This window comes from Haplochromis burtoni, unplaced genomic scaffold (genome assembly GCF_018398535.1).
Source record: "Haplochromis burtoni strain Fernald_Lab_line unplaced genomic scaffold, NCSU_Asbu1 Contig_1023, whole genome shotgun sequence".
Lineage (NCBI taxonomy): Eukaryota > Metazoa > Chordata > Actinopteri > Cichliformes > Cichlidae > Haplochromis > Haplochromis burtoni.
Window position 1 is genome coordinate 81548 of NW_024583384.1, and position 11827 is coordinate 93374.

The 11827-nt window shown below is 42.5% G+C and overlaps 1 protein-coding gene across 1 annotated transcript in view; it reads left to right on the forward strand.

The window, feature by feature from the left end:
• The window catches only part of LOC102304977 (NACHT, LRR and PYD domains-containing protein 12), a 12164-nt gene extending 1197 nt beyond the window's left edge, over positions 1-10967 (forward strand). Inside the window, 10 exon segments of the mRNA XM_042216354.1 lie at positions 1-2; positions 4-1221; positions 2596-2704; positions 3067-3557; positions 7339-7512; positions 7586-7759; positions 7951-8011; positions 8013-8122; positions 9859-10032; positions 10116-10967. The exon segment at positions 1-2 is cut by the window's left edge and continues 602 nt beyond it. Of these exon segments, the coding sequence (XP_042072288.1) occupies positions 1-2; positions 4-1221; positions 2596-2704; positions 3067-3557; positions 7339-7512; positions 7586-7759; positions 7951-8011; positions 8013-8122; positions 9859-10032; positions 10116-10140 (2538 nt within the window). The 3' untranslated portion in view covers positions 10141-10967.
• The last annotated feature ends 860 nt before the right edge of the window (positions 10968-11827 follow it).

Genomic DNA, 11827 nt, shown 5'->3' on the forward strand with positions numbered 1-11827 from the left:
TGTTACAGAGTCCACCTCAGTGGATGTGCTGCTGATAAACCTCATCAGGGGGAAACTGCTTCCCTCTGCTCGCCTCTGGATAACCACACGACCTGCAGCAGCCAATCAGATCCCTCCTGACTGTGTTGGCATGGTGACAGAGGTCAGAGGGTTCACTGACCCACAGAAGGAGGAGTACTTCAGGAAGAGATTCAGAGATGAGGAGCAGGCCAGCAGGATCATCTCCCACATCAAGACATCACGAAGCCTCCACATCATGTGCCACATCCCAGTCTTCTGCTGGATCACTGCTACAGTTCTGGAGGATGTGCTGGAAACCAGAGAGGGAGGACAGCTGCCCAAGACCCTGACTGAGATGTACATCCACTTCCTGGTGGTTCAGGCCAAAGTGAAGAAGGTCAAGTATGATGGAGGAGCTGAGACAGATCCACACTGGAGTCCAGAGAGCAGGAAGATGATGGAGTCTCTGGGAAAACTGGCTTTTGATCAGCTGCAGAAAGGAAACCTGATCTTCTATGAATCAGACCTGACAGAGTGTGGCATCGATATCAGAGCAGCCTCAGTGTACTCAGGAGTGTTCACACAGATCTTTAAAGAGGAGAGAGGACTGTACCAGGACAAGGTGTTCTGCTTCATCCATCTGAGTGTTCAGGAGTTTCTGGCTGCTCTTCATGTCCATCTGACCTTCATCAACTCTGGACTCAATCTGCTGGAAGAACAACAAACAACCTCCAAGAACTCTGACACAAGAGAATCTACAGAGAAAAACCTCTACCAAACTGCTGTGGAGAAGGCCTTACAGAGCCCAAATGGACACCTGGACTTGTTCCTCCGCTTCCTCCTGGGTCTTTCACTGCAGACCAACCAGACCCTCCTACGAGGCCTGCTGACACAGACAGGAAGTAGCTCACAGACCAATCAGGAAACAGTCCAGTACATCAAGGAGAAGCTCAATGAGAATCTGTCTGCAGAGAAAAGCATCAATCTGTTCCACTGTCTGAATGAACTGAATGATCGTTCTCTAGTGGAGGAGATCCAACAGTCCCTGAGTTCAGGAAGTCTCTCCACAGATAAACTGTCTCCTGCTCAGTGGTCAGCTCTGGTCTTCATCTTACTGTCATCAGAAAAAGATCTGGATGTGTTTGACCTGAAGAAATACTCTGCTTCAGAGGAGGCTCTTCTGAGGCTGCTGCCAGTGGTCAAAGCCTCCAAAAAAGCTCTGTAAGTAAATATGTGATCATAGCTTATTTTTAAAAATGTTTATTTCACAAAAGGTATCCCTAACAAACTAATTCAAAAGAAACATTTATCTGTGGTGTTCTTATATCTGTAAAATCAAGATAAAGGAAGACTTATGTAAAAGTGCCATTCATCGAGTAGTCACTTTTAGTGGCTACACAGTTTTGACTAGAAAATTGTGAAGTGTATTGCTGGAAAATATTTTCGAGATGTGTGGAACCTCATCACTCCACGTGGCTCCCATTTAACAAGCATCTAATATACTACACCCACAAGCGTTCATAGGATCTGACGGTTCGGTAGTGGATTTCATTTACATGTCTCTAAATTTCCCTCGTCACCACTGGTGAATCCTTTCTGAGATGGACCATCGGAGTCTAATTCGCAATAAAAATATTCTCTATTCTGCATTCTGACCCCATACATCAATACATCTTTGGTTTACCCAAAATTATGATTCGTTCAGGTCTGGACATGTAGCTCCTCCTTTCTCCTCGATGGCATGTAGAAAAGCAGTACATTGAATGCTACATCTTTGTGCACACTGACCTCAACATTATCCTTAGGTCGCCAAAGACCCAATGTGTCGGGTGTAAGAGGGTCATAAATAATCACTGATCACTTACTTTCGTATTCAATTGTCGATCTATACAGTTTCCTCGTCAAAAAAATAACCTATGTTATAAGGGCTTTATATGAAGTTGAGTGGAAGAGCCTTGCAGGTCACGTGAGACTGAAAGAACTTTTTTGGTGCTCGACATGCCCAGTGACACATGTTTTCTGGGCCCACTGCCCGCAAACAGCTACGTCCCAGAATACAAAATAGTTAATCAAACTTGTTTGGGGATTTATAACCATTTACCATGGATAGATATGAGCACCTGCCAACTCGACAAGCTACAATTTTTAAAATCGTGTTTCTAGCCTTCCCTATTCTAATGGCCTCAAAGCTACGTTCTCTGCCTTAATTGTTGTCTCCAATGAACTGCAGGCAGCAGCTCCAATAAGACCTCTCGCGTTCCTTTATTTTCTACTAGCTTGTCTTGTTTCCCCGCTTTATTTCCATTTCCCGATTAGTCTCAGTTCCACTTCAATGTTTGTCTCCGAATGTCCATACCACACAATACTCCTCCTAGTTTGGAATCTAAGCTGGATGTTATTTTCTTATCCTCCTCCGCCTCCGACTTTCATCAAGTCAAAGGTAAAATATTCCTATGCATTTCTCTCTTAGTTCTATGCTTTCTAAGATAATCAAGCGAGCTTTGTGTACCGGTTCCTATCTTGTCTTCATTAACTTGCTTTTGCTTCTGTATCAAGCACTTTTGGTCCTATTTCACAAACTTTGTGATCCTTCAGATTGTTAGAGAATGCCATGACCAGTATGGACCCAGGAGAGAAACCATTTACACTGTGGAAAATGAGGCATCAGTGCCGACTTTATCTCACCACTTTGAGTGACCCTGATGTAAGGAGTTTGGTGATTGCTCTTTTTGCTTCTTGGAAATTATTCTCACAGAATTCTTTACTGCTCCAACCTGCCTGCCTTGTCCGGACTGGCCATCCTTCTAACCCTCAGTCGAGGTCACACCTCTATCTAAATTCCACACACCTGGGTTCGTCAATGCAAAGTCAATGAATGGTGCTAGATACCAGGATGATACCTCTTCCTTTTCCTCATGAACCGAGCCGGTCTGCTTGAACCAGCACCTTACTAGAGTCGAGTCAGCCAATTGTAATCTTGTAAGATGCTTTTATTTTTCTTGGAGTCTGTTCTTCCCGTGTCTGAAATGATGACTCCAGAAATTGTGCCTCCTGTTCCTGAACTAGCTAATCTTGAGGTTGCTCTTCCTGGGCCTTAGCTACCCCATAGGCGCCACTGCTGTGGACAAGGCCTTACAGAGCCCAAATGGACACCTGGACTTGTTCCTCCGTTTCCTCCTGGGTCTTTCACTGCAGACCAATCAGACCCTCCTACGAGGCCTGCTGACACAGACAGGAAGTAGCTCACAAACCAATCAGGAAACAGTCCAGTACATTAAGGAGAAACTAAATGAGAATCTGTCTGCAGAGAAAAGCATCAATCTGTTCCACTGTCTGAATGAATTAAATGATCGTTCTCTAGTAGAGGAGATCCAGCAGTCCTTGAGTTCAGGAAGTCTCTCCACAGATAAACTGTCTCCTGCTCAGTGGTCAGCTCTGGTCTTCATCTTACTGTCATCAGAAAAAAATCTGTTTGAGTTTGACCTGAATAAATACTCTGCTTCAGAGGAGGCTCTTCTGAGGCTGCTGCCAGTGGTCAAAGCCTCCAACAGAGCTCTGTAAGTAAACATGTGGTCACAGCTATTTTTTTAATTAACAGCAAACAGGTATCCACAACTAACAAAAGAAACATTACTGGGTGCTTATATCTGTAAAATCAGTAAAACTATTAAATGATCATCAGTAGTCACTTTATGCAAAGTGACTAGAAATTGTGAGTGTTTGTGAAATATTTCGAAGTGTAACCTCATCACTCAGGCTCCATTCAAGCCTCTATCTACACCACAAGCGTCTAGACTCTGGGCGGGGTCCTGCTCTAATCCCCGTCACCACTGGGAATCCATTCTGAGATGGGCCATCGGAGTCTTATCGCAAAATATCTCTATCTGAATTCTGTACATCAATACATTTTTTTTCCCAAAAGGTGATTCTGTTCATCTGGATGTAGCGTTTTCAATGTGCTGTAGAAACAGTACATTTGCACACTGACCTCACATCCTAGTGAAAGAACAATGGTCTGTGAGGTCATTTCCTTGATCATTAATGTACAAATTATTATAAAGTTGCAAACTATTATAAGGCTTTTTATGAAGTTGAGGAAACCTGCAGTCAGTTGAGACTGAAGAACTTTTTTGGATGAGTGACAAAATGTTTCTCCCACTGGAAACGCTACGTCCAGATAAACAGAATCAACTTGTTGGGATTTACCTACCTGGATAATTGAGCATGCATCAAGACAATAAATCGTGTTCAGTTCCTTCTAATGGCTTCTAACTCGTTTTGCTTGTGGGTTCCTGCTGCCAGCTCCAAGAAGAATCTCCCTGCCTTTATTTTCTACAGCTTTGTCTTGTTACCCCCATTTCCATTTCCCCGATTAGTCTCGAGTTCCACTTCAATGTTTGTTATGATTTTGAATTTAGCGTGGTATTTTATTATTTTGTGGACTTTATCAGTCAATAAATACCTTGCTTCTTCTTAGTTTGCCTTCTGTATCAAGCACTTTTGGTCCTATTTCACAAACTTTGTGATCCTTCAGATTGTTAGAGAATGCCATGACCAGTATGGACCCAGGAGAGAAACCATTTACACTGTGGAAAATGAGGCATCAGTGCCGACTTTATCTCACCACTTTGAGTGACCCTGATGTAAGGAGTTTGGTGATTGCTCTTTTTGCTTCTTGGAAATTATTCTCACAGAATTCTTTACTGCTCCAACCTGCCTGCCTTGTCCGGACTGGCCATCCTTCTAACCCTCAGTCGAGGTCACACCTCTATCTAAATTCCACACACCTGGGTTCGTCAATGCAAAGTCAATGAATGGTGCTAGATACCAGGATGATACCTCTTCCTTTTCCTCATGAACCGAGCCGGTCTGCTTGAACCAGCACCTTACTAGAGTCGAGTCAGCCAATTGTAATCTTGTAAGATGCTTTTATTTTTCTTGGAGTCTGTTCTTCCCGTGTCTGAAATGATGACTCCAGAAATTGTGCCTCCTGTTCCTGAACTAGCTAATCTTGAGGTTGCTCTTCCTGGGCCTTAGCTAGCTACCCCATATATTTTGAGCCTCTGCCTTAGCCAAACAAACTGGAGCATATGAGTCCTTTAATGCCTGAGCTTAAATAACCAGAGAAATGTTAATACAAACTTGAGCATTTTATGGTGCCAGAGATGTGCATCCTGATCTTGATCTTAAAGGGAAGCTGGCTGAACAAAAGACTAAGGCCACTGCTGCTAACGTGCCTGCTCTGCCTTTGTGGCTGGCTACAGGTTTAACTAACGGATGGACTTTCCTTTCCAGCACTCTGGCATAGACTTTCCGGGGGGCTGAGGAGTTTGATCCCCCTGTAGTTGGAACACACCCTCCGGTCCGCCTTCTTGAAAATGGGGACCATCAACCCGGTCCAGGGGTACTGCCCCTGAACTCCAAGCAACATTACAGAGGCGTGTCAACCAGACAGCCCTACAACATCCAGAGCCTTTAGAAATTTGGGGTAGACCTTATCCACCCCAGGAGCTATACCATACCACCACGGAGTTGTTTAACTGCCTCACTGACCTCGCCCCCAGAGACTGGCAGGTCATCCCCTTCGTGATCAGACCAGGAGGTCCTCGAAGTATTCCTTCCACTGCCTGACTATTTTCTCAGTCGACGTCAGCAGCGCTCCAATCGCACTATACACAGTGCAGTGCACCTCTCCAGAGTCCCCTGACGGTTTGCCAGAATCTCTTCAAGGCAGTCTGAAAGTCTTTTTCTTTTTTCTTTTTTTTGGCCTCTCCGAAGTCCACCATTTGGTTCGGGGGTTACAACCACGACAGGCACCAACCACCTTGCGGCTGCAGCTCAATGCAGGATAGGATAGGATGGTGGTGATAGGATTACAAATTCGATCATCAACGTGTGGCCGAGAGCGTCCTGGTGCAATGTGCACTGGACACTCTTATGTTCGAAGATGGTGTTCATCATGGCCAAACTGTGGTTTGCACAGAAGTCCAACAACAAAGCACAACCAGTGTTCAGATCCGGGAGGTTATTACTTCCAGTCACGCCCCTCCAAGTCTCACTGTCATTGCCCACATGAGCATTGAAGTCTCCCTTTGTGACAACAGAGTCCCCAGGAGGAGCACCCTGCAGTACCCTACTCAGAAACTCCAAGAAGGCTGGGTACTCTGAACCGCCACTTGGCACATAAGAAGGTCAGGACCCGTCCCCCAAATCGTAGGCGCAGGGAATAAATTCTCTCGTCCACTTGGAGCGGGGGCCCTGGTGGACCGATCCCCTAATCATGAACCAGAAATTATTTTTCTTAGTATGTTTAAAGTTTGTTTTCAACTTCTAATCAGCAGGTGAAGGAGGTGTTGTTTACAAAGAAAAAATGCTGCTTTTCAGGATACTTCATTCAATTTTCAAGGAGGAGCTTCATAAAACTAGCCAGTCAAAGTTAGGGTTGGGTCTTTTCCACACTGCACTTCATAAAGTGCTTTGCAAACCTGGACATTATGACTAACAGGTGGATCTTCTAGTTTAAGTGCAGCTGGCCGGACACTATAGAACCACTTATAGCTAAAGAGACAGACAGTGAAAGAGGACAGTATATTCTTAGTTTGTAAACATCAAGCTCAGTGTTGCAGCCAAAGACAGAAAACAAATGATGCCCTTAACATCCTAGGACCTGGCATCCACATATGTGGAAATCACATTTTGGGTTTTCTAGACCAAAATACTAAATTGTGCTCTACAAGGGCCTGATATCCACTTACGTGGACATTATACTGCCACTGTTTTATCAAAATTTAAAACGAATGTCCTCATATGTGGATCTCGTTTTTCTCAGGAACAAAAGTCAAGTAAAAAAAAAAAATCTGGTAATTCTTTGGTTTTGCATATATTAGGTCTCAATCAGCCCAAATAGCAAAGTGAAATTATAAATGCACGCCATGAAAGAGTTCGGGTCTTAGGAGGTTAAAGTGATTTTTAGTTTTAATGTCCCCTTTCTCTGAGTTATTCATTCTCTCACTAACCAGCTAACATTAACTAACGTACGCCTATTAGCTGCAACCAACCTAACACATGACTTCATGTCTTTTACTGACACAAGATAAACATGTTTTTAAAACTTAAATCCAACTTCACGGACAGTGTTAAATCTGTCTGTTTTTTAGACTCCATGATGTAAATTTGCTAGGAAAAGAAGCTAAAGAAGCTTGTTTCCAACAGGGGTCATTCCATCTGATTTATTTTTTCTTTATAATTTTAAGATTAAAAATATATATAAAAAAAGTTACAGTCCAAAGCTGTGATATGATGATTGAAATCAGAAGTGATTTCATTATGATTTTTCAGACTTAGTCTCTGTAACCTGTCAGAGAGAAGCTGTGAAGCTCTTTCCTCAGTTCTCAGCTGTGAGTCGTCTGGTCTGAGAGGGCTGGACCTGAGTAACAGCATCCTGCAGGATTCAGAAGTGAAGCTTCTGTCTGATGGACTGAGGAGTCCACATTGTAAACTGGAAACTCTCAGGTCAGATCATCTATCTATCTATCTATCTATCTATCTATCTATCTATCTCAATGTTTTTTCTTTTTCCTCTCAGATTGAATGGGTGTAACCTCTCAGAGGGAAGCTGTGAAGCTTTGTCCACAATTCTCAGCTTTCAGTCCTCTAGTGTGGGAGAGCTAGACCTGAGTAACTCCAACTTACAGGATTCAGGAGTGAAGTTTGTTTCTGATGGACTGAAGAGTCCAAATTGTAAACTGAATTCTCTTAGGTCAGGTTTCGTGGTAATCTGTTTTTCATCAACTGACATCATTCACAAATTAAAAATTTCAGCCTCATCCATTTATTCTATCTTATTAAGGAATTAAGGGTTTCTGGGAAAGAAAACGGATTAAATATTGCTAAAGGCAATAACAGTTCATTACACCTGACAAATATATTTGTTTCATTGCTGTTTTTCAGACTGAATCACTGTAACCTCTCAGAGAGAAATTGTGAACCTCTGTCATTAGTTCTCAGCTCTGTCCTCCAGTCTGAGAGAGCTGGACCTGAGTAACTCTGACCTGCAGGACTCAGGACTGAAGCTTCTGTCTGTTGGAGTAAAGAGTCCAAACTGCAGACTGGAAACTCTCAGGTCAGGTTTCAAACATTTTCACTGGTGATCATATGCTATCTTTATTATATTGTTGCATAAAGATGTGTATAAAACTGCCAACTGACCTTTCATTTACCTTTTGGGTGGATTTTTAGGATCTGATGATTTTTCATTGTCACAATTAGGGATGCTCAATTAATCGAATTTTAATCTCGATTACGATCTGGGCTTTCAACAATCATTAAAAATGACTGAGCTGATTATTAGCCCCTCCCTCGTGCTTTACTCTCATGCTGCTCCGTGTGGCAAATCGAGCGCACCTCTCTGCATTTCGAACACGTGTCACAACTATTAAGAGCAGCGGTCCCCAACCTTTTTTGCGCCACGGACCGGTTTATGCCCGACAATATTTTCATGGACCAGCCTTTAAGGTGTCGCGGATAAATGCAACAAAATAAAACCAGTACCGGTACCGAAAAAAAGAAGATTTGTTCATAACACACGTGAAAAGACCCAGGAAAACCGAGTAAACGATAAAAACTATAACAAAATAACGCTGAAAACCGATAAAAACCCTGAAAACTATACATTTCACACCTGAGCCTCAACTCTCGCGGCCCGGTACCAAACGACTCACAGACCGGTACCGGTCCGAGGCCCGGGGGTTGGGGACCGCTGATTAAGAGGACCCGAGGGAAGCTCGGAAAGCTAAGCAGAAGTTATTTGGAGAGGAGAGTGACTGCTGTTAGTTGAAAAGAGAGGTAAAAAAACTTCAGTGGTGTGGAAACATTATGGGTTTAAGTATATTTTGTGTTCATATTACATATGAACACAAAATATATGTTTATAAAGACAATGTCCAAATTATATGTTTAGGTGTGTATTATTTTCATTAATGTGCAGTGAAAGGTTTAATAATACCGCAGCTCCACATTTAGATATAATAGTTCAGGAAACTAGAAATGCCACTCTCACTAAAATTCTATTAGAATGATTCAGGTTTGTGAGAATTTTGAAAGAAAGGATAATCTCATTAATTGAGTGTTTCCTTCCCTCTATCGCCAAAGCACTTGTTAATATGTTTATTGGCGACTGTCAAACCTTTGAGTCACCGAGCGGCTGAATAGGTGAATAATGTTAACATGCTCTCGTTAAAATGTAAGTCAAAGTTCCTCTTTAAAACTCCATTATGTGTTATCAAAATCCTTAAAGTCCATCGAAAAACAACAGCGATCAAAACATTCCAGGCTTGAGCGATCAGCAAAAGTCGACTTCGCCCATCACCCACTCATTCAAAAAAAATTCCCCCGGGAGGCGAACAGGTGCTATAGTAATCACTACTACTATTACCAACACCACGTGACCCAAAGCACCCAAAGCTACGCCTATCCACAACATTCAGGCCCCTAATTATTACATCCTTACAGTAATAATTACACATCCGACATACACGACATACACTACATCACATCGGAGACACCCAGTGAGACAACATAACATACTCAAAAGTCCACCAAAGTAATTTTCTTTTAGACAGCTTTTAGACATCATCTTTCTGGAACAGACCAGGTGGTAATCACGGGTTGGACTTGAGGAGGAGGAGGTGGTTTGACGTTAAGGTTTCCAAATCATTTGGATTGGTGGATTCCAGTATAATGGGTCTGCCTGGAAGTCCATCTTGAACTGCTGGAATGGGTGTAAATGGATAGATGTTATTGTATCTGACAAACAGAAAATCATTGTTCACAGATGGATTGTTGTTTGTGTGTCTGCAGTCTGTCAGGCTGTCTGATCACAGAGGAAGGCTGTACGTCTCTGGCCTCAGCTCTGAGCTCCAACCCTTCTCATCTGAGAGAGCTGGACCTGTGCTACAATCATCCAGGGGACTCAGGAATGAAGCTGCTGTCGGCTGGACTGAAGGATCCACGTTGGAGACTGAACACTCTCAGGTATGGAGAGAATATCTGGTAGAGGAGGAAGAGCTGGAGACATTTCCTCTGTCCTTCACTCACTTCCTGTTTGTTTCATGCAGATGTGGCATGAACAATTATGCGTGAGGTCTCCAGGGAGAACTTCCCCAGGAACAATCTGTAGATATCTCAGTATTTTTAACAGTGCAGATAGGATTTCTTTCTTTCTTTTAATTGTATACACAGACCACAGACATATTTATCCTAGATTAAAACATCCACCAGAAGAAGGAAGAGGAAAGGAAAGGAAAAAAATATTAGCCTACCTTTGTCAAAAGAAAAAATAAGACCTTATAAAATTATTATTTTATAATCATGGCTGTGGTAGAAGCTGACAACTACAGGGAGATGTTTTTGGTACATTTAAAGTAAAGCAGATGTGCACAAATGCTTTTAAGTATTTCAGTGCTTTTCATAGACAAATGTCACAATGTGCTTTGAAAAGCAAACACACTATAAAGTAATGGAACAGAAAACAATGGAAGAAATACATTTAGAGATAATGTAACAAACTTGTTATCATAAGATGGTTTATGTGTATTTATGTTCAGTTTTTAACCACTTTTGAATTCTTTATTTTGTCTTTTAACTTACAGTTACTTTTCACAATGAATTCACAATGTAAATCGAATTGACTATCAAACTAAAAAGCATGTCACACAGCTTGAGTGTCTGTTTGCTGTTCATTGTATACACTCTCTGCTGCTGTGTTTGTTCTGTGTGTGGATGCTGCACTGACTCAAATTTCAGAAGTCATGTACAGTCGTGGCCAAAAGTTTTGAAAATGACATAAATATTAGTTTTCACAAAGTTTGCTGCTTCAGTGTTTTTAGATCTTTGTGACAGTTGTTTCTGTGATGTATCAAAGTACATAGGCTTTTATTGACAATTACATAAAGTTTATACAAAGAGTGTGTATTTGCAGTGCCGGTGATTCTATTTCAAGACCTCTGTCAATCAGCTTCTGGTCCAAGTCCTGACTGATGGCTCCCCATTCTTTCATAATAAATGTTTGGAGTTTGTCAGAATTAGTTGCGTTTTGTTTGTCCACCTGCTTCTTGAGGACTGACTACAAGTTTTCAATTGGATTAAGCTCTGGGGAGTTTCCTGGCCATGGATCCAAATGTCAATGTTTTGTTCCTGAAGCCACTTAGTTATGACTTTGGCCTTATAGCATGGTGCCCCATCATGCTGGACAAGGCATTGTTTGTCACCAAACTGTTCGTGTATGGTTAGAAGAATTTGTGTCGGTGGATGTTTTGGTACTATTCTTTATTCATGGCTGTGTTTTTCAGCAAAATTGTAAGTGAGACCACTCACTGAAAAGCAGCTCCACCCATGAACGTTCTCAGGATGCTTTGCTGTTCGCGTGAGACAGGACTGATGGTAGTGCTCACCTTTTCTTCTCTGGACAATCCTTTTTCCCAGATGCCCCAAACCATCAGAGAAAATGACTTTACCCCTCAGCAGTCCACTCGCTGTACTTTTTTGCAGAACATCAGTCTGTCCCTCATACTTTTGGGGGCGAGGGGAGAAGTGGTTTCTTTGCTGCTGTTCCTGATACCAGGCCATCCTCCAAAAGTCTTCACCTCACTGTGGATGCAGTGTTAACCATGATTAACCACAATGATTTCAAACCTCACCCAGTAGCGGTTTTAGATACGGGCGACACGGGCGGTTGCCCGGGGCGGCATCGTGGTGGGGGGCGGCATCACGGGCATCGGCAAAAAAAAAAAAAAATGCTCATACTCATGCTGCCCTGACGTCAGCCAGC